Below are 23,114 nucleotides of genomic sequence, written 5' to 3'. Positions count from 1 at the left end.
TCCATTCCTGTAGCTCTGAGTGGAAGTGAGTGGATTCCCAATACCTCAGTGACAGCAGGGCTCTTGCTGCCTCACCCCACACAGAGCCCAGGTGTCCAACCTAAGTCTGTTCTCTTCCTGATTGTCCTCACAGGTATGCCATTCTGACCAAAGCCACCTGGCCTGTGTGGAGAGGAGATGAAAAGCAAGGCGTCCTCCACTTGTTGCAGTCTGTCAACATGGACAGCGACCAGTTCCAGCTGGGGAGGAGTAAAGTGTTCATCAAAGCCCCTGAGTCTGTGAGTACACCACCACCTCCCCACAATCCCTCTCCTGCACAGCACCATGGGGCTGGCTGCTGTTCCTCATCCATCATCTCACAGAACCCTCCCTCTCTTCCCAATCCAGGTGGGTCATTTCCCACACTCCTGCCCCCTTCTAGCTATCACAGCTCTACTCACTTCCTTCAGAGCATTTGGCATATATAAAAAGGTGTCTCCCACAGACTGGCTTCTTTTGTCACTTGCTATTGCTTTCCCCTGCTAGGTGGCAATCTCTTTCAGGGCAGGGACTCTGTTCTGTTTGCCAATATGCACTGGGTATCTCAGACAGAAAGTGCCCCATAGTTATTCATAATGTTTAAGCTGAGAAGAGACTTCTTTGAGTCACAAAGGAGGCTTGGTCAATTCTGTGTCTTCCTCTCGGTGACAGACAGGCCAGATAAACAAGCTTAGGTTCCTCCTGAAGGGTGGAATGGAGTCCAGGATGGAAATTCCTAGGATTGTACTTGGAAGACCATGAGAGAGCTGGGGAAGGACTTCAAGGAGAATAGATTGGAGGAGAAATCTCGGGTCTCCGGAACATGAATATTTACTAGTAATGCATTCAAACATGCATTTTATGGTTCATAAATTTTGCAGTACTCTATATGGATTAATTTATGGAAACTTCTTTATCTTTCCTGATAAGGATGTGGTCACTGTGAGCTTGGTGAATGTCCATAGAAAGTTCTGCATTTGAGCAGAAATCCAGCAAAGCCCCTTAGTAATTCTGCCCTAGTAGCTCTGGGGCTATGGAATAAAGACATTGCTTTTTAAGGTGGGAAAATTGCTGGAACTGAGGTTCAACATCATCATTTCTTGAGGTTCCTGAAATTATCACAAGACTCCATTTCAAGAGTCAGTGGTGAACTTGGCAAAATTAGTCATCAGACCAAGGAAAAATATACAGGAACTTAAAAGTGGAAGAAATAGGAACACTTGACTTTAGGCAAATCCTGGCCTCTCAGTGGGTTTCCTTCTCCCCAAACACTGTTCTGCATGCCTTGTGGGATGGGCCTGAGGCTCAGGATGATAATAGCTGTAGCTGAATGGCTTTGTGAACCAAAGACCATTAAGTACATAAGTGGCACACATCAATAGAACCGGTTTATGAAAAGTTTGTGGTAGCATTTTTCTACTTTGAGTTATTTGTAGCTTCACAGCAATTTCATTTCCAAATATAAAATGAAAATGTTGTGTCATACACCATTAAGCAACCCACAGAGCAGTTCCTGTTCTTTCTAAAACGGGATAGAGTGATTTGTCAGTACAATGCAGAGTTCTCTGTTGTTTCATACCGCTTTTACTTTTCAACTTGCTAAATTTTCATATATAATTAAAACGACCTCAATATTTTTCATACGTTTTTATTCTGATTCCGTTGAGCTTTGGGAATTTATATCCAAAACCAAGATTTATTTTTGGTTCTTGTATTCTTTGCCTTCCTTTGAGATGCTTCACTGCCATCACTGCATTATCCTTCTCCCACCTTTCTATGCATGTGTGTGAATGTACACATGCACTTGCATGCACACACACACACACACACACACACATCACCTTCCTCTTCCCCAACCTCTTCAGTCCACATCTAGCCTTGACTTGCAAATGCTTGTACAAAAGTTGGTTTTTAAAATCTGCCTTGTGCAGGAGGATCACAAGTTCCAAGCCAGCCTCAGGAACTCAGCAAGATCCTAAGCAACTTAGTGAGACCCTGTCTCAAAATAAAAACATTAAAAGGGCTGGGGACGTGGCTCAGTGGTTAAGCTCCCCTGTGTTCAATCCCCAGTACCAAAAACTATATAGAAGAAAAAAAAATCTTTTGCCTTTTTATGGTTTTGCCTTAACTTCCATAATAAGTGTTGAACACACAAAATAACTTGTTTAGCTTTAAAAATGACATTAAATATTAGACACCAAAGTGGTTTTTGTTGTTGTTACATGTGTCTATGGTTTTTGGCTTTTCTCTCTCTTCATTCATTAACTTCCCTGATTTCTAAATGCCCTGGGCTTTTAACAAAACCTAAAACCAAGTTAATCTCTACAGGAGTTAGAAATTATTTGCTGCTTATTTTTTTCTCTGAGTCACAAGTGTATTCTCTTTGACACTCCCAAGCTTGTTCTGGGAAATAAGAAGGAAACAAGACTTACTCAGAAGACCCAAAAAACAGATAAGAAAAATCAACACATTACAATAGGCGACCACAGGGCTCAGATTTTAAACATTCTGTCCAGTTGGTAAACAATGTATTCCATATTGGGTTAGAAATGTGCTCCTTAGGCCTATGGCATGTAGCACTGAAGGCTGTGGAGTTAGGTGGCCTTTCCCTGGGTATGTGCACTTGGAAATGTTGTTTCTACACATCTGGGGCTCTAAGAAGAAGTTGAGTGGCAGCACTAGAGTTCCAAATGCAGACCCAGATTAACAGAGGCAACAAACCAACTTCAAACCAACTTCACTTGTTTACTTCTGGAACACTCTTGCAATGACTATTCATCATCTTTACTTCGGGTTTCTATCAGTCCTTTTTATTTTATTTTTAAATTTTTTTCTAGAGAATCATGCAAACCACTTCCAAGGTGAATGAGAAAACTTCCCACTATTTTACAAATTGATCAAATGCAGGTTTACTGAGTAAGACTCATATGTCTGGATAAGGAGGAGAATGGCAGAGGCTGAAAGACCTTGGTTTGCTTTCTGGCCCCACACAATCTCAGTTTGATATTCTCGTTGGCAAAATGGAGATATGTGGCTCACATAGTTGTTGAGGTGTTGAATAAAATAACTGCATAAAAGGTCTAGAATGATTCTTAACCACAGTGGACACTCGGCACATTACAGCTATTTGTTGTATTCTGAAATCTGGTTGAGTGCAACACAGCAGTCAGTATTAATTGACTCTCCAGACCTGCCAGAGTCTGACTTAGGCCCCTAAACGATGCCAGCTCTCCTTAGTGAATCCAAGTTCCAACTAGAGTGTCTGAGTTGGGCCCCAGTCACTGAGGTTCTTATCCCCTGGCCCAGTGACTCCTTGGAGAATCCTGTGAGGCAGGAAGTCTAGACTTCCATGGAACTGAAAGTAGGGCAACCCTCTTCCCACAGCAGTACAATTCTGCTCTGGCAGAAGCTAGAAAATTCTATTTCGAGTCTGTACACAGCACCCAACAACAGCAGCAGCCTCCGCCAGCAGCCTCCGCCAACTCATTTAATCTGGCCACCTACTATCCTCTGTGGATCAAGGTGAGGAACAAGTCACAGAGACTCTGAGCAAAGCAGGGCAGAAACTATTATAACATATTCAAATTCAACCATTTCCCATTGCTTTTTATTAGAAGAAAAAAGTATGTAGGTAAAGAATTTATCATTACCATAAACAAGATATCATCGAAATCATTTTACATGTTTGTTCTTGAGTCTGAGAAGCTGCTCCTCCTATCTTTCCTCGACTACACTGAAATTACAACATCAACAAAGAGTGATGTTCAGATTTTGTGGATTGGCTCATGTTTGTTTTCTCTACATTCACAGTTATTTCTTCTAGAAGAGATGAGAGAGAGAAAGTATGACGGGTATGCTCGAGTGATACAGAAATCATGGCGTAAATTTGTGGCCCGGAAGAAATATGTCCAAATGAGAGAAGAAGGTATTTTTGTCATTTTGTTTCCTCTGTTTAACAAATCTCAAGTAGATCTGAGCTTAAATGAAGCTACAAGTTCTATTTTATTTGGCATAGAGTGGTTGTGTGCTAAATATCTTGCGTCATTCATGATTTCTTTGAATATTTACACTCTTAAATATCTTCCTCCTTTTTCTGGCTGACTGCTTCTTTCTTCTCCACCTTCTTGGGAATGGTAGCCTCAGACCTGTTGTTGAACAAGAAGGAGCGAAGGAGAAATAGTATTAACCGGAACTTCATTGGGGATTACATTGGGATGGAAGAGCACCCGGAACTCCAGCAGTTTGTGGGCAAGAGGGAGAAGATTGACTTTGCTGACACCGTCACCAAGTATGACAGGAGGTTCAAGGTACGTGCTGTCACCACCTCTGAGAGTTGCCAACACATAAAAATAACTTGGGATTTTGCTGTTCTGGTAAAGCAGATCGTGTCCACTATAGATTTTGTTGTTGTTGTACTGGGTATTGAACCCAGGGGTGCTCTACCACTGAGCTACATCCCCAGCCCTTTATAATTTTTATTCTGAAAGGGGTCTCACTCAGTGAGGAGGACTGGTTTTTCATATATGTTGGCTCTTCCCTCTTGAGGTCTGATTAGGTGGTAAGTGGAATAACAATGAACATTTGCTGCTCAAGAAAGCTTCCCTCTGTGCTGGTAACAGTGACTTGTTGTGGAGATAGTTATCACTTTGATCATATCTGTCTGACACCTTAAAGTTCCTCTCCTTACAGGGCGTGAAGCGAGACCTGCTTCTCACCCCAAAGTGCATGTACTTAATCGGAAGAGAAAAGGTCAAACAGGGCCCAGACAAAGGCCTTGTGAAAGAAGTCCTGAAGCGGAGAATCGAGATGGAGAGGATTTTATCGGTGTCCCTCAGGTGAGTGGGGAAGGGCCGAGGCTGACCTGCCCTCTCTCTCCTCAACGTCTCCACCTGCTCTTCCAAATGCAGGGCTGGCTTCCCAGTTGTCAAAATCAAGATGAGAATGGAAGTTTCTTTCTATTTAAAGAGGACCTGAACTTTAGTCTCAGGGACTTCTGATAGGGTAAGAATATGATACCAAGACAAAGTTGCCTTCTGGTTAGTTCCTCTAATGAAGGAAGACTCAGAACCTGTGTCCCTATGGCATTGTAGAAATATGGCATTGTAGAAATAAACCTAGTGTATGGAACAAATTAGAGGACAATTGCTCTTACTGAAGTGGACCCAAAGGTTCAGAGGCCTGTCCACCAGCCCTCCCACCCATTTTCAAAACCTGACCCATTTACCATCAAAGACTGAGCAGGTATCCTGGAATGGAAGATTCTTTGGGCCTTCCATAGATTATTCTGCATAACCAGTAGCCTGGGAGTCTTTACCACATGCTCCCATTGGCTGCAGGCTCACTGGCATTTGGAAGCAGTGATTGCTCCTGCAAGACCTCGGGTAGGGCCCTTGCTTTTTCTGCTGACACTCTAGCTTCATTGCGGCATAGGAGTTTCTGTGTGTGAGAAGACCTCCCTGTGTCCCATGCCCTGAACTTGAGTAGCTTCCCTCTGATGAGAAGAAATGGTGCTGATACCCAGAACAATGAGAAGAGAGGAGAAGTGGGCTGCGCAGAGCTAGGCTGCCTTTGTCAGCAGAAGTCTGTCAAAATAGTGATGTTCTGTTCACTTGTGGACATGTGTAACTGGTATCAGGACACCTCTCTAAACTCAGTTTACCTAGAAGATAAATCTGCTGTGCTCAGGAAAAGGTATGCTTTCAAAAGTGGTCTGTCCTCTAGCCTACCAGGCTGGAAACCCTGGCCTAGTGTGACAATCTGAAGCAGATTTCCATTGTCCTTTCTTGCCTTGGCTGTGTGGTCTGAGTCTATCTGTCCCTAATGTTGCTGGATGAAGGGCTAGGCAGGGCAGTGTGGCTGTGTTTAAAACATGTGAACTCAGGCGTGACATTCTGAGCAGATGAGTCCACCATTATCCTGCTCACACCACCGCCCACCTCAGGTAGGTCTCAGTGTCATGGGTCTCACGAACAATGTCTGGATGCTGCTTGGGTTTTCCTGAGCCTACTATTCATTGGCTGGGTCACAACCTTCTGCCCACACCCTTCCTGACTAGCTGGGCCTTGAGGCTGCCCTTGGGGTTCCAAGGAACCCAACTGGAAGCTGTTACTTCATTTTCTTTCCTCCCTGTCCGTCTCCCCACGTTGCATGTGTCCTGCTGTACCTCAGCTGAGCTGGGCTGACTGAATAGTGCAGTGGGTACTGGACATTAGCTGTAGCTAAAAGCCAAAGGAATCACACCTCTATGCCACATGTGGCTGTTATTCTGAAAGTGATTATTGTTCTTCTAATGTTATTGCCCAGGTCTATCTTCAGTCCATAAGATCACTGGAGGAAGGCTCATGATGGCCCTGATAGGAAATAATTCTAATATAGCTACATTTATATCAAGCACATTAACACTTTCCTTTGATCACATCCTTCAAGTTTATCATACAGAATATTGTTCTCACAGATAGTTCTGATTTTTTCCCCTTCTCCCACAGACCCCCAGAAATACAATGGCTCATGATAAAACCAGCTTATTTTTCTTTGTCCTCCTTAGTATTCATGGTCTAGAAAATCATTTACTTCCCTGTGGCTTTTCCTTTGTAGAGGATGGAATCAAATGAGGTACTTAGATAGCCTAAGAGTTGTTCTAGTTCTAAGGGGGGGAAAAAAGAGAGCCTCAGTGATTTTAACTTGTAATGTCTGTAAATTGCAGTTACTGTGCCTCATGCTTACCAAGACTAATATTGGCCTCTCATTTCCTTCATTCATTTGATAAGGCCAATAATCAGAAACCAATTGAGGAAAGCAACCAGATGGAAGGTAGTGTTTGCAGAATCAAACCTAAAGTAGAAATTAACTGTGGTACTAGTCTACCTAACATGGGTATGGGTGTAGGTGTGGGCGAATGTGTGGATGTGTCTCAAAACACTTCAGTGCTGGCATTGCAAGAGAATTTAACAGTTGTCTTGTAATTTAGGAAAAGAGTTACAACATCTGTATGTGTTTTCAAGAATGTATGAGACCCACTAGTTAACTGTCGGCTGGATTGATAATCCCCTTATGAACTCCTTAACTGTTGGCTGGATTGATAATCCCTTTATGAACTCCTCCAGTAGGACTATCAAAGTGCCCCACAAGCTTGATCTTTAAGGCACCTCTAACTCTAACAAACATAACTAATGTTAGTGCAGAGTGGGCTCACAAGCCCCTATTCAGTCAAATAAGTCATTCAAAAACAATCAGTAGGTACCATGGGAAATGTGACCAAAATGAATATTTGATATGAAGGATTTATTGTTCATTTTTTAAGGTGTGGTAAGAGTATAGTGGTTATTTTTATATAAAAAGATTTTATTTTTTAATGATACATACTGAAATATTTGAGGGCAAAAACAATATAATATTTGCACTTTGATTTAAAATAACCTAGTTTATATGTGAAAGTGTTGAGAATGGAGATATAGATAAACAGGATAATCCATGGATCAATAATTGCTGAAACCAGCTGGTATGTGTCAATTTATTCCACTCTTCTACTTTGTTATATGTCTGGGATTTTCCAAATATATACAGTAGACATTAAATGTTGAGAGTCTGCTTTTTAAAGTTTTCATTTGCAAGGAAAATATAGGATCACAGTAGGTAGAAATAGGGCCAATAGCTTAAAGAAAGATGAAGACTGAAGTTGCTTAAAAGGATGCCAAGTTACTTTGAATAGGAAAAATTCTCAAATAAATAAAAATTAGACCAGAACAGTTATGCTTCGTTGGAGACTGGGCAAGAATATTAGAAGGGGGCTCACCAGCTCTGAGTTAAGACATTTCATTTCTGAGGCTCAGGTTTCTGCTGGTAGAAGGCTGTGTATCAGTTTTAAAGGATCCTTCAAGAACTACTTTTTGTACTGGGCATGGTTCCAACAACAGGAGGTTTAGGCAGGAGGATCACAAGTTGGAGGCCAGCCTGGGCAACTTAGAGAGACCCTGCCTCAAAATAAAAAGAACTGGGGATGTAGCTCAGTGGTAGAACATGTGCCTAGCATATGCAAGGCCCTTGGTTTAATCCCTAATATTTCAAATATAAATAAGCAGGAAGATTTTTGTCCTGGTTTTACTCTTATTTGAAAACCAATGTGCTAAAAGAATGATTACGAGTAAAATGACCTATGTTTTTTACTTTACTATTGTATCATTAAGATTGGTGCCAGGAAATCTCATATTTGGGGATCTCCCTGACAGGAATTCTAATAATTCCTTATCACTCCAGTAGCTGACCACCAGAGGCTAAGACCAAAAGCTCTACTTGTCTGGGTCAAAAGATTTTCCAATACTTACCTGTAATTGGATAAGCAACCTATAAGAGGGTGCCTTCAACAGGCTCCAGCTTCCTGGTCACAAGGTTCTTGTCTAGAATGCTACATTGCCTAGATGCTCTCAACTTTCTAGCAATAAGAACAGCCTATGCCACCATCTATTCTGCTGAGCCGAAGCATTATTGAAATCTTAACTCACTGCAGCCTGTACCTTTGGGAACATGGATGTTGTCAACAACGTTGGACTGAACACAAACCTTGTGTGAAGCCCTGGGATTCCTTCTAAGGTGTGGAGGAGACCCAGGACAGCCTCAAGCAAGTCCTTTCTGTTCTGGAAAGAGTAACAGAAACCAAAGTGCCCCATAGGGCATAGATATTCCTGGGGAGGAAGGAGAGGAGTGGGCCTTTCCCAAGGTGATCAGATGACACTTCTCCAAGGCAGCCACAGAGTACTGAGGCCTGGTGCATATCTGGGCTTCCTCAGCAAGTTAAGAGGGATCTAAATCTGGTGACACTGGCTTCTCTGAGTAGTAGAATTCTGGGCAAGCTTTATCTTCTCCTTATTCTCCTTCTCCTTCTTCTACATTTCTTCCAGTAAAACTTAGAGACTTAAATAAAACTCCTTTAAAATTTTACTCACTGTTTTGTAACTAATGCTTTTGTGCAGAATATGTAATGGTTAAGAGATTAAAAGATTTTCTTGTGTTGTCAGCAATTCAATAAGCCACAACGATGGGGAAAAAAAAAAAAAAAAACAAGGACAGAGCCAAACCAGAGACTAGTAGAGGATTTTTCAACACAAGGGACAACATCAAACATCTGTAAGGAATTGTAGCTTGTGCATATGAATAAGACAGGGGTGATGTCCAAAGATAAGTCTGATTTTTTAGAATAAATAAACCTTCAACCTTTATTTCCAGACCCAGGAGCGTGGGCTGAGGAGAGGGGAATGAGTTGAGACTCTGGCCTGGGTGAAGATGAGTTTAGTAACTCTTAAGTCCAGGTCACTGAAAGGAGTTCTTTAATTTGATGGTTGAAGTCAAAGTGTCCAAACACATCTCTTTTCCAGATTCATGCTTATTGACCTTGAAGTCTTAGTTTGCTTACTCTTTTTCCATATTGCAATGAAACTCCTTATATGTCTAAACACATTAAGCCTCTCAAGGTTACTTGTCTTATGCTCTTTTGCCCTGTTGAACAATCACCATTTTGCTCAAAGTACCACCAGGAAATCAGACATGTCCAGATGTGTCAGAGGACTCTGAGTCATGCCATAAAAGCAAGAAGGAGTTTATTTCTCACCTCACAGGCCAAAAGCCAATGCTTTTGTTTTCCTCTTTCCCACCACATGGGTTTGCTATCTAATGTGACAGTCTTACTATACCTGTGCTAAGATACTTGGATTTTATTTCATTAATTCCAGATGACTAGGGAGAGCTTATTTTAGTCAGCTTTTTCACACTGCTGAAAGGATCTGACCAGAACAACTGTAGTGGAGGAAAGTTTATTTGAAGGCTTACAGTTTCAGAAGCCCTAGTCCACAGAAGGCCAGCTCCATTTCTCGGGGCTCAAGATGAGGCTAAACATCATGGCGGAGTGTGTGGCAGAGGGAAGCAGCTCACATCATGGTGATCAAGAAGCAGAGAGAGAGAGACTCCACTCGCCAGATACAAAATATACCCCAAAGTGAGGCCTCAATTGCCATCTTCTCCAGCTACACCCTACCACTTCAGTTACCACTCAGTTAATCCCTACCAGGATTAAATCACTGATTAGGTCAAGACTCTCATAACCCAATCATTTTTCCTCAAACCTTCTTGCTCTGTCTCACACGTGAGCTTTTGGGGGACACCTCACATCCAAACCATAACAGAACTCTTGGGGCTAGCTTTTAGTTGTCTTTTGAATCTGAGCTGTAATTGAAGTGATGAAGACAATTCCAGAGTTTGTCTGACCAGAAACAGGAGGATGATTGTAGTTTTGTGGCAGTACCCCTGAAACACATTCTTCTAAACTTTGTGGAAAGATTCTAATTCCTAGTTTTGGAAATATCTGTGAATAAAGAGGTAGATAGAGATGGTGAGCTGTCCCACCATACCCATTCACATTTTCTTCTTCTTTCTCTCTTTCTCTCCATGATTAATGGCTAGCAGCCTACCCAAAGTTTTCCCATGCCCCCTAGCAGTTACGTATAGCCACATGACATAGTTCTGTCCGATGGGGTGTGACCAGAAGTGACTTGTACAACTTCCTGGTTGTACCATTAAAAGGAAAGAATATGTGCTTGTCTCCCAAGCAATGTAGGACTGGTACAGTACCTTTGATTTGCTTCCATACATTGTTGAAGGACAGAAACAAAAACCCTATGTTGTTTACAACTGGTTGTCACTGTTTTCATTGCAACAGCAAACCCTGGTCCTTGGCTATCACAAGAGTGGGCAAGAAGCATGGGTGTGATTTAGGGATGTTTGAAAATGAATTCTTGAGGTAATAACAATGGCCAGTGCTCCACCCAAATAGTCATTATTCATCCAAAAATGCTCAAAAAGTATTCTAACCTCACAGCCAAGACTCTTTGGCATTCTCTTAAACAGACTGCACATGGGCCAAGTTCCTTTCCCTTGGTGTTGGTGTTGGACTTCTAGTTCACTCTATTCCTTCCCTGTGGTTTGTGTATCTTTACATCCTTGGGTGCCATGGTTCTGGTTTAACTCTCTTTTTCTCCTGTGGATTACCAAATCCCATTCCTGTAAGAAGACTGAGAGGCTTATTTCATTCCTGCTCTTATAACAAAATATCTAGAACTAGATAATACTTAAAGAACAAATTTATCCCTTAGTTTTGGAGGCTGCAAGTTCAAGATTGAGGTGAGGGCAGATTTGGTGTCTGGTGAAGTCTTAATTCTGCTTCATAGATGGTACCTTTTGTTGTATCTCACAAAGTGGAAGAGTGGGAGGGGCAAGCTCTCCCTTGTGCCTTTTTTAAAGTCACTATCTCCTAAAGGACCCAACCTTTTAATACTTTACACTAACCATTAGGTTTCAATATATGAACTGGAGGACACAGGGAACATTCAGATCATGACAGAGTCTATGGCTCTAGCTACTGGCTCCATCAGCTACAGTCCCTGGTTGCATGCTAGCCCAGGGAAGAAGGTTCCTGACAAGCCTGGGATAGTCCCCTAAGGAAGATCTGACGGTCTAATGACATCCCACCCCTACCTTGTCGTGTTCATGGGGCTGATCAGAGGGAACACAGGAGATATAGTTTTACATGGAAAGAAAATCCCTGATCTCCAAGATTCTCTGTGCTCCAGAACTCCATTTAATACACTCGCCTTATGCTTTCCTTTGTCACAACCACAGTAAACCTCCTGGGGCAGCAGTATCAGGAGCCCCAGGAACAGCACAGCCCCTATGTTGGACAACTTGTTCCCGGTCATTAAAGGAACCATCATTTGGCATTTCCTGCACTTAGAAAGACTAAAATGTTACCATGGTCAATTTACTGAAATTGATTCATCTAATTTATTTTTAATACCTTGAAAAACAATACCTAATAAAATTCCATCTTATTATTTAACAGTTGGAGGAACTTATAAATTTGCATAATATGCAGCCTTTGGGGTGCTAGCCAACAGCTAGGTAATACAGATTCTCATTGTGTGTTGTTGGTTTCCACAAAGTCCAGCCAGCACTGGATTTGCCTCAGCCTGGCACTTCACTCTCCCTGGAACTCCTGCCATGAGTTTGCTCATGGTCCTTCCCTGTCCAGGCTGCGATTTCAGTGGTGTGTTCTTTCCTTGCCCAACCAGCTTCATCAGCTTAAGGTGATGATCTGTGTCTGCTTGTTGTTGGAACACCTGTTTTATCTCTTTCTGTGCTTAGATGTGTCTGAACATTCTAGTAATACCTGGCATGTAGTTTAAGCAAAGCAGTGTTTGCCAGAAGGTTCTTAATAAGTGCAAATGAAGCCCAGTGTGCTGGCTTCCCTTTTGATAACCAAGCTTATAATTCTTCAGGTTTCGATTTATGACAATAGCTGCAGCCATATCATAAATTCTACTAGTGGAACTTAACATGGAATTATTCCTTTTCAGTCACATTCTATTCATAACTTTCTGGTTTTTATGATCTTCAGAACATAGAATATGAATTTAGAAATGGATTTTTTAAATATGGGCTAAATTATCCTTAAATTCTTAATTTTAAAATCTTGTGGAAGAAGTATTTTGATTATGCTCTTGTTGGACTATAAACTTCCTTTGAAAATAGATTTCATCAACTTATTACTTATTCATTGTTGCATGTTTTGTTTGAAGATTATGAAAGAGGGCGCTGGGAAGACGTATCTCAGTGGTAGAGTACCTACCAAGCATGCATGAAGCCCTAGGTTCAATCCCCAGTACTACCAAAAAAAAAAAAAAAAAAGCCTACCACTATCTTACAGGATTAAAAAAAAGGAGTAAAAAATAATAATGGGCCGTAGGTGTAATTTAATAGTAAAGCACGTGCTTAGCATAAATAAGGCCCTGTTTCCCTCCCCAGTTCCCAATAATGATGATGATGATGGAATAAACAAAAGTGCAGCTTTCATTAGATTTGTCCAATCTCTTCACAGTACCATGCAAGATGACATTTTTATTCTCCATGAGCAAGAATATGATAGTCTTCTCGAATCCGTCTTCAAAACTGAATTCTTAAGTCTCTTAGCAAAGCGTTATGAGGAAAAAACCCAGAAGCAACTACCTCTGAAATTCAGCAATACGTAAGTTGGGGTCCAAACTTCTGAGTAAAACTGAGAAGGCCTTGGTCCTACTGCTGGGGACCAACTGAGGGGAGGGGAGGCCTGTGGGTTTGTGGCATAGGGTCTGGGTCCTATAGCTTTAGCAAATCCCACTGTGGGTGCTTCCATTTCCCTGTGGAATCTTAGAGCCTACTAAAGATACTCTGGGTGGTTATCACAGCTTGGCAAAGGTCATTTTTGTACTTCTGTGAAATAATGACTTTATACAATGGTATATTTTGTCATTTAGATAATGATCACCCAAATGAGGTGGGGACTGGCAGATTTTTAAGTGGCATCCATCAAAGAGTTTTTTTTGTTTTGTTTTTGTTTTGTTTTGTTTAATTCAGCAGAGCAAGCACTAGAGTCACTCTGGAAGCAGACAAAGGTGATTGGGATAAGGGCTTAAATTTCCCCAATTAATGATAATAAAATCTATTGATGGGAACAGGAATTTAGGGACTGTGGATGGTTAATGTCTTGTGTCCTGGCTCACCTCATTTGTTTTGGTTAACATGGTCTTATGGACCAGATACTGGCATACTGTGAGCTTCTAATCTCACATGTGCTGACTGAGAGTTACTTAGTTTTTCTTCTTCAACTTCCCCGTCTATAACATGGAAATATCCTTCAGCTCTTCCTACTCACAAGAGCGAGGATGCTTGAATCCGTGGAAATATAAAGCCTTAATGCCAAGTAGGCAACTACTAGAAATTATTTTTCTTTCTGAAAACATGAGAAAAAAATACAAATATGGATTGCATGATGTAGACATAGGAAGCATGGGAAAATTCAAACTGCCTGGGGTGTTTAGATTTTGTTGGCTAGTGTTTGTCTTTTCCCCTTGTCTGGGTAGGAAATACTGGTGGGAGAATAGAATTTAATGAAATAGTAACCACATTCTATGCTATGGAACCTTCATCTGTGTCTGGCATCTATCTCTCGGTCCTGCACATACGCAGACCCAGGGAAATCAGCTAGAAGCAAAATGATGTAATATAGCAGGTGTGGCCTAGAAATTGTCACCTTCCTCCTGTCCCCCAAGCAGTAGCTCCTGAGACTATCTGCCAAGGTGACATTGTCGTATTTATATGGTATCTCCCTCACCAACTGGTTTCTCACAGGTGCCAGATCCCGAAGCTTCTGCTTCTAGTTCAGTGGTCACCTGTAGTTGTGCTACATCCTGGGTACTGTGCCCATCCCTCACTAGGTTGTCTGGTCTTGCTGCATTTTTATAACATGCTTTCCCAACAGCAGAATTCCATGCTGGGTCTATGAGTACCATTTTCTCACTGGTTAATTCCGATTTGTTAATCCCAACAAATGTATTTGTTACAGTCTTGAATTGAAGTTGAAGAAGGAGAACTGGGGTCCCTGGAGCGCAGGAGGCTCCCGGCAAGTACAATTCCACCAAGGCTTTGGTGACCTGGCCATCCTCAAGCCCAGCAACAAAGTGCTGCAGGTCAGCATCGGACCAGGGCTGCCAAAGAACTCCCGTAAGTGTCCTGTGGGCCCCTTGGCAGCAGAAAGACTTTTCTACATCAGTGCCTCTTCCCAGGGCTGCTGGTGAATGCACTGGTCTGGGGCTAAATTGGTGCATCTAACACTTCCTGTGGCAGGGTTTTCATCAGACAGGACATTTCATACTAAATCAACATCAAGGAAACAAACAGGCTGAAACTTTCTGAATGATTTAGTTCTTCTGTGTAATACACCTGGCATTACACTATTAACTGTATTTAAAACAGTTTGTTGGCTTCAAACTTCCTAGCCCTTTCCAGTCAAATCTTTTTGACAATACCAATATTATTCTTGATGCCAGTTTAAAAGAAATCAAACACATTTACCTACTCCTTGCATGATTTCCCTATGCTGCTATAAGTCAAAGCAAAGATCTCTATGTTCACTTAGAAGCGCTTCATTAGAAGACACATATGCACACATACATGCACTACCTCAACCTCAAGTCTAACTCCTTCACTGGCCTTTGGTTCTTGTTCCATTTATAATTGATATTTATAAATTTACAGGGCACAGCAAAGGATAATCATAGATGCCATGCATTCACATATGTATGTATTTTTCTAAAATTGAGCCTATGCTTATAGTCAGTGAAGAGGGTATCATACATAAAACTTTATCAAGTTCATCTACAAAGGTACATATGCATTGGCACATACTCTGACATGTTAATACAATGCAGAAACATACTAGCTTAAAGTATATATGGCCACTTGGAAAATGTTGGTGTGTGTCTGTATATCACTTAATTACTTTCAGAAAACACATTTCGGTGGGATGTTGCAGAGAAGTTTAAATAAAAGGATGAGAGTGGGGTTAAGGGAACAAAGTAGGGACCCAGGGAAAAGAAACAGTGAGAAACCATTGTTGCCTCTAAGTCTGAAATGACAGAGTGAACGAATTGTTGAGCTACTTTCTCTCCAGTAGCTACCAGGGTTGGATGCAGACAGGAGCAGGCAGACCCAACATCCAGCCCCTCCTTCCTCAGCATTCCAGTCTCCGGCCAGTGCCTCCCATTGACCAAAGCCAGGTGGAATACAGGGGCTTAGCAAGCCTGGACCCTAGAGGACAGTGCAGAGCCATGCCGGGCTGCAAATAAGCAGCAGGATGTGTGTGAGCAAGATGTTCAGTAGGCCCCATAGCAGTGTGCTGTCTAGTACTGCTTCATCTCTCTAGGGCTGAGGTAGAAGTGGTCTAGGTGTTGGGAAGGAATCCCCACTCCACGCCACTTCATCCTTTATTTTCCATGCACATTATCACTTCATACCATTCTGTTCTTCAGCTCTTCTCTTTACAAGAAATTACCTCTTCATCTCTCTTCCTACTCTCCTACATGTCCAAGATGAGAACTTATTCCATCACAGATTCCATCTGGCCCTGCTGTCCCAGCCCTAACTCTGGCCTAAAATGATTCGCATCAGCGCCAGCTTGTTTTCTAATTCCTTGGTCTTCATGTCTGTGTCCAGGTATCAAGTCTGCTCCTATCCGTCATGGTCTCTGTGTGTAGTTGGAAGACTGGAACACAAGCTCTTGCATGCAGTTAGTGCTGTGATGTATTTCTTGCCAATGACAATACAGGGCAGTGCTCACATGTAGAGCTTCCATGAAGTGTTGAGAACATGTGCAAACATTGATATATCCTTCTGTCTCTTTTGAAAGTCTACAAAATAGAAACACGTTTATGAGCGTATCAGTCTCTCTTTGAAAAATCATTGTCTCTAACATTTAAAAACTGTACCTCTATAAAGATACCCTGCAGCCCCTTCCTTTCCAGTGGCAACCAGCGTAGGACTTCTATCACATCTCCCTTCTCCACTGCAGCCAGTATCCTGCAAATCTGAGACCTGCATTCCAAATTTCTCAAATGTTTTCCATTAGCAAAGAACCATCCAGAGCCATAAAACCAAACAGTAGTACTGATTTTGATATTGTGTTTCTTGTTTATATCAGGTCCTACCAGAAGGAACACCATCCAAAGCAGAGGGTATTCCAGTGGGACTCAGAATGCCAACTACCCAATGAGAGCCGCCCCTCCTCCCCCAGGTAAGCCAAGCATGCACCATAGACTGGGACCACTAAGTTTGAACTCATAACATTACATTTGCTTGGGAAGAAACCCATTAGCAAATAAGTGCACATATGAACTGGTAGATTAGACAATCTGGATGTCATTAGCTAGACATTGCTCCCTTTGGAAGAATTCCTACAGCAGAGAGAGAGAGAACAGTTGCTGTATATGATAACCACAGTGTTGTCAGTTTTAAGATATAGGATGCTACCTTTAGGGGAAAGGAGTTTGTGTAGTATCATTCCACGGCTACTACCCACTATGATGTTTTACAATAAGTTAATAGCTTCTTTAATGAGAGAGAGAGAAAAAAAATCTATTCTTAGAATCCAGGAGACCTGTTCCCAAAAATAAAATAATATCTGGGAGAGTTACAAAAGTTGTTTTTTTGTGTGTGTGTGTGATGCTAGGGATTAGAACCCACAGCCTTGTGCATGCAAGGCAAGCACTCTACCAACTGAACTATATCCTCAGCCCGTTATATTTATAATATAAATATAAACTTTTGGGCCCTTATTTCATATTTATTATTTTTTTAAATAAAAATACAATTTGCAGATCAATAAACTCCAAACCTTAAGAGATAAACTTAAGAGTTTTTGCCCCATACAAATCTACTTTGTATTTGAGGCACTTTCTTTCTTCCTTCCTTCTTTTTCTTTACAGCATTGAGGATGGAACCTGGTGCTTCATATTAGTTAGGCAAGCGCTCTGCTATTGAGCCACTTCCCTACCGCCTTGAATAGCACTTTGAAAATTCACAAAATGTCTCTTCTTCCCTCACAAAGTTCACTTCATAAAAACGTATTCCCAGGGGTTTGATATTAATTTAGGATTCTAAACCTGAAAAGGTCATTTTAGGGCCACATTTGGCAAATCATCCCAGAGAAGAGAATCCTATTTATAATGACGTTCCCAATTGGCATTACAAGGCAGTTCTTTAGTCTCCTGCTCTGAAGTCTCACAGTGTTACTCTGAGCTAAGGATACTGGGGCCTGGCAAATGAGAAACCAGTTCTCTTTTAGAGTCTCTATCCTGCTTCAGCCCAGCTGCTGCTCCTGCTCTCTTTTATATTGGAGGAAAAACCAAGCTGGAAGAAACCTGAGAGAAGCAATGTTAATATTACACTGTTACTTATGCAGCGGCTCCAGTGTAGCATTGTAGTCTGGACCTGGAAAGCTCCTTTGCCTCAGTTAGTTTGGCCAAAGTAGTCTTTCAGGCTAAATCAGGCCACAGTGCATTTGACTTTAAGCATGGTTCCCAACCTCTCTAAGTCTAATGAGTCATTGAACCTAAATTCATTAGATCACCATTTTTCAAACTGACTGTGAAAGTGAAAAAACAAGATTTTTAATTTTTAGGTTTTTTTTTTAATTCCAGTTCATTACAAACCATACTTTTACAAGACATAATAAAAATGTATTTGTAGACTAAAGTAATTATAAAAGCATAAAAATATAAGGCAAATTTTTTGTTCTTAGATTCAGCAGACTTAAGATATGTGTGTCAAGTTGCTATGGATGTTTCTACATGTTATTCTTTTTTTTTAATATTTATTTTTTTGTAGTTGTACCAATAACTTTTATTTATTTATTTATTTTTATGTGGTGCTGAGGATCAAACCCAGGACCTTGCATGTGCGAGGCAAGCGCTCTACCGCTAAGCCATAACCCCAGCCCCTCTTCATGTTATTCTTAATTCCTGAATTTATGTGAGCAAGTGGGTTTTGAGCTACATATAAAGCTGTCTGTCTCTGGACCCACTTTGAGGGTCACTGTCCTGGGGCACATCCCCCTCTGACATGCCCCTTTGCTTTCCTTGGTACTTTAGCAGTAAGTGGGGCCTTCCTCCCCATCCTCAGATACCATGGGGAGCCCATTCAAATCCCATTCACTGGGTAAGGTGAAGAGGGAAGAAGATCGTTTGCCTCTAGAGGTCTGGTTCTGATCCAGCCTGAGAGATGGGAGGATATGGCAAGAGAGATGGCTGGTTAGAGAACTATGTTCTTTAAAGTTCCAACCTAGAGAACTGTTATTCAAAGTAGGAACTCTAGTATTACTGGGGAGGAAAATAGCGCACCTTTCCACTTTGCAATAAGAAGAATATAAAGATGAACAGAAATGCATGTCATAGCTAGAAGTAATCAAGTGGATTCTGCCCTAGTCTTCTTGGTTGTTTGTTGTTGTTGTTGTTGTTGTTGTTGTTGTTTGGGGTTTTATTTTTTATTTTTTGGCACCAGGGATTGAACCCAGGGGCAGTTAACCACTGAGCCACATCCCCAGCCCTTTTTATTTTTTATTTTGAGACAGGTCTTGCTAAGTTGTTTAGGGCCTCACTAAGTTGCTGAGGCTGGTCTCAAACTTGCAATCCTCCTGCTTCAGCCTCCCAAGATTCTGGGATTACAAATATGTGCCCGGCTCTCTAATGAAGAAACTTATACTCGGAAAGACAGTTATCTAGCTTAAGATCAACATAGTACTAAGAGCCAGAACCTTTATAAATGAAGGGTCATTCCACTGACTCCAAAGAGTTCTCTCAATGTGATCAAAAGAGGTATTATGGTACAGCCTACTCAAGTGGGCCTTGGGGAGTCTTGTTCTTCACCCTGCCCAGATCTGTCATGTAGAAGACGTAAAGGACTTTCTCATAGAAGGCATGGAATGATAATGCCCCTTTCAGCCAAGACCTATGATTTTGAACTTATCACTATAATACATCTATTACTTACTGGCGAATGCAATTTGTGTGATCTTTACTAGAAATTGATATTTGACTAAGAGAGATTGCTCTGCCTGGATTGATCCAACTGGGTGGTCACATTTCTCTTGTCTGTGTGGGCTACTCTCTCCACTGCACACAGCAGGTTCTTGCCAAAGACACATAAGATGGACCCCTTGAAAAAGGATGTCCAGCTGTTTAAACATCTGTTGGCCTGCCCTCTTGAGTCATAGCCTCATAATTTTCTTAGCCCAAGGACATGCCTGCCAGCTAGCTACAAGCCTTCCTTGACCATGGGCTTCGAAACCCTGACCATCTGGGGATTCTATTGTCAAATTTGACAAGCATGTGCTGAGTTTTCCAGGTGCTTCCTGGGCAGTTTACTCTGTATTATTATTAGCTCTTTCACCTTGTTATACCTTAAGTTATACAATTTTATTTGTTGATCAGAACTCAGTAAAACTGAGGGGAAAAAAAGTTAGATTATTAGATCTAAATGCGGTATTTTAGCAATAGTACTCTCCATAGGAAAACTGATATGTTAATTCACTTGCCATTCACTAGTAGCTGAAAGTAATTTTTTGGAAAGCCTTTTGGGAAAGAATTGAAAAAAATTAAGCTTTGTTTTTTTCTCTTTTCCTGTAGGATACCATCAGAATGGCATCATCAAAAACCAGTTTGTGCCACATCCCCATATTCCTGGAAACCAGAGGTCCAATCAGAAAAGCCTGTATACCTCCATGGTCCGCCCACCCTTGCCACGGCAACAGTCCACAGGCTCTGACCGAGTGTCACAGACGCCCGAGAGCCTGGATTTCCTCAAGGTCCCGGACCAGGGTGCTGCCGGGTAAGATTGCCATCTCTTATAATGTGAAGCTGGCAAGCTCTATCTCCATTGATTATGCCAAGGGTTCAGAGACTTCTCTAGGCTGTCAATGTACAAGTCTAAAGTTCAGTTTTCCACCCAAATGCTGTAATTCATGACCCAAGGCTTTGGAGCTTTGGCTGACATTTCTAAATATACAGCCAAGTTGATAGCTCACAATGCATTTCATTCTGTAGAGACAGCTTATCTTAGAAACAGCAGAAGACAGGTCCTCTCAGCCCTGAGATTCCATTACTTTATAACCTTTTTTTCAGTCTGACACAATTGAGGAATAATGGGATTTTTTTACTTCCATGTGTGCCTGCAGTTGCATAAACATAATTGCAATAATGTCTTAGCAACATTAAGAATAGCATCCCAGTGTCCTATGAGATGTGGATGTTTAAGACTACTGCTCTTCATGGCCTCAGCATGAGAGCCTCTCTGCCTTCCTAGAAAAGAAAATGAAGAGCAGTGAAAGGAACCCAGGCTCTTCAGCCTAAGGAGGCAAGGATTCCTAGAACTCTTGTAGACATTCAAAGGACTGACGGTGTAAAAATGAGAATAGACATGACCTGGGGGATAGGACTAGGTCCAGCTGAAAAACTAGTGAGGGAACACTAGACTCTGGTGCCAGCTACATTCTAGGTGCTCAAGGGTGAACTTCCCTGAGATACAGGGAATACCTTAACACCTAGGCACAGGGTGTGTGGAAATCACCACATAGAATGTTGTAAGCAATATTGTCAAATGACAAAGAAGGGGGAAGTGAGACCTGGAAGAGAATACTATTTTAGCCTCTATTTCCTTTCTAACATTGGACCTGCTACTTTACCTCTTTGAACTGTGTACATTGATGTAATACCATCAAGCTTACAGGGTGGTAAAAGTATACACACAAAATACTTAGCATGTTACTTAGCAGGTGGGAGACTACTCAGTCAACTGTAGCTTGAGGATGATGAGATAACCATTATCTCATGTTAGTTGGACAAGTGACTTTCAGGAATCTTCCTCTGCAAGGTTGAGTTCAGTAAATGGCCTGCTTCAGCCCACCTTCTTACTCTTCCCCTCCCTCATGCCCACTCCACTTTTTGCTCTTTCCATGTCTCTAGATAGAACAATGAAGAAGTTTTAAATGATTAGGAGACTTGTGTACAAAACAGACCTGTGCTGGGACAGAAACAATAACTCCTTCCTTCACCCACCACTGTTAGATATTTTTCCTGATTTGGACACTTCCTCCTAAAGATCACAAAATTGGTAGAAACTTTACCATGTTCTCTCACGGCATTCCTTTTCCCCTAGCAAGTCTTACATCATTACCCCATTTGGGTCACAGTTTGGAAAACACCTTAGTTAGATCATAAAGATGGCCATCAGGGCCCGGCCTGGGGTTATATGTCTGTAATTCCAGTAATTTAGGAGGGTGAGACAGGAAGACTGCAAGTTCAAGTCCAGCCTCAGGAACTTAACAATAATCTGTCTCAAAAATGTTGTGGTGGTGGAGGGGGCATGGGCTGGGAATGTAGCTCAGTGGCAGAGTGCCCCTGTGTTTAATCCCCACTAAATACCCCACTAAATACTAGGATGACCATCAGGAGAGTGAACACCAACCTTCACTAGTGTGTGCACTCTCTTGCCCATATACACTCTCTCTTTTTCTTCACTTCCTTTCCCCCAGTCCTTGGTAAGTAGCTATCCTACCAGTTCTAATGGCCAGGTTTTACCTGACTGGATTAATCTAAAGCAGTAGTTCTCAAATTCTGTTGATCAGAATCACCTGGAAGGTTTATCAGCCTACTTCCAGGGGGCTATATCTATAGGTCTGGGGTAGGGCCCAAGAATTTACATTTCTACCAAGTTTCCAGGCAATGCCAGTGCTGCACTATTGTCTGATTGATAAAGCCAGGGGAGGTTCTCTTTAAAGGTACATTCCAAGTATGCTATTAAGGTGATGGGATTTTTCACTCTATAACCCACACCCAGACTATTCAGATGGAGAACATCATTAAAATAGTCACACGATTTCTCCTAGACCCAGTTTGGTTTCCCAAAGTAGGCAGGGAATTAAAAGCAATCAACAGAATGCACCAGATCTCTTAGCTCTGCCTGCTAGCTTCCTACTCGGTTTGGTTTTGGCAAATAAGACCATCTTTTCAGCCTGCTTTGCAAGTTACAGGCTTGCACATGGGCCAGCTGGGAGCATCTGTCAGCCAAAAGTAGGCAATTTAGGAACATTGTGTCTTAACTGAGGCTGCTCCCTTCCAGTCCTCGGCTGTGTGGTTCCCTGTTTTAGTCTTCTCTTGCCCTTTACCACCTCCAGGCCTAAAGACCAGGCACAGGCAGTGCTATCTTGGAGACTGGCTATGAGAGGCTGGACGGAGAGGACACCTTCATCCACTAGGCACTTCCATTTTCTTGACTGTTGTGTGGAAAACTCTATTATTAAGCATGCTAAGTCCAATAGCTACAAGAATCCTAGCCAGCCTCCTCTTTATACACTTCAGTCTGCCATGCAGACATTCCTTAGAAAATAGGAACTCGGTCAAAGGCTGAGTTCTGTCTTAATATTTATTTTCTAAAACATATAAATGTGAAAATTAAGAGTGTCTGATGTTGCCAGGGACTGCAGACATGGCATTTCAGGAGCCTTGTGGTTACCTAAATTTAACAGCTTCTACTCTTTGCCAAGAAAACACTAATTACATTTATTCCATGGGAGGTTATTGGAGCACATGGGAAGTTTGGTATCCTGAGCTTTGTCCCTTTACCCTCAGATACATGAGTTTTCCTATTTATATCAAAATTCTAAACAGTCATCTTGAATTTATCAATTC

The 23,114-nt window shown here is 41.7% G+C and overlaps 1 protein-coding gene across 1 annotated transcript in view; it reads left to right on the top strand.

The window, feature by feature from the left end:
* The window catches only part of Myo1e (myosin IE), a 191,099-nt gene that overhangs the window by 152,451 nt on the left and 15,534 nt on the right, over positions 1–23,114 (top strand). Inside the window, exons 19-26 of the mRNA XM_046460896.2 lie at positions 134–278; positions 3,829–3,943; positions 4,156–4,325; positions 4,708–4,853; positions 12,938–13,084; positions 14,441–14,598; positions 16,574–16,666; positions 20,055–20,256. Of these exons, the coding sequence (XP_046316852.1) occupies positions 134–278; positions 3,829–3,943; positions 4,156–4,325; positions 4,708–4,853; positions 12,938–13,084; positions 14,441–14,598; positions 16,574–16,666; positions 20,055–20,256 (1,176 nt within the window). The remainder of the gene's footprint in view (positions 1–133; positions 279–3,828; positions 3,944–4,155; positions 4,326–4,707; positions 4,854–12,937; positions 13,085–14,440; positions 14,599–16,573; positions 16,667–20,054; positions 20,257–23,114) is intronic.

This window comes from Marmota monax, unplaced genomic scaffold (assembly GCF_021218885.2).
Source record: "Marmota monax isolate L192 unplaced genomic scaffold, Marmota_monax_Labrador192_F-V1.1 WCK01_AAM20220418_F8-fsc00001, whole genome shotgun sequence".
Classification (NCBI taxonomy): Eukaryota; Metazoa; Chordata; class Mammalia; order Rodentia; family Sciuridae; genus Marmota; species Marmota monax.
The sequence above is the reverse complement of the archived record's forward strand: the minus strand, read 5'-3'. Positions and strand labels throughout refer to the sequence as shown.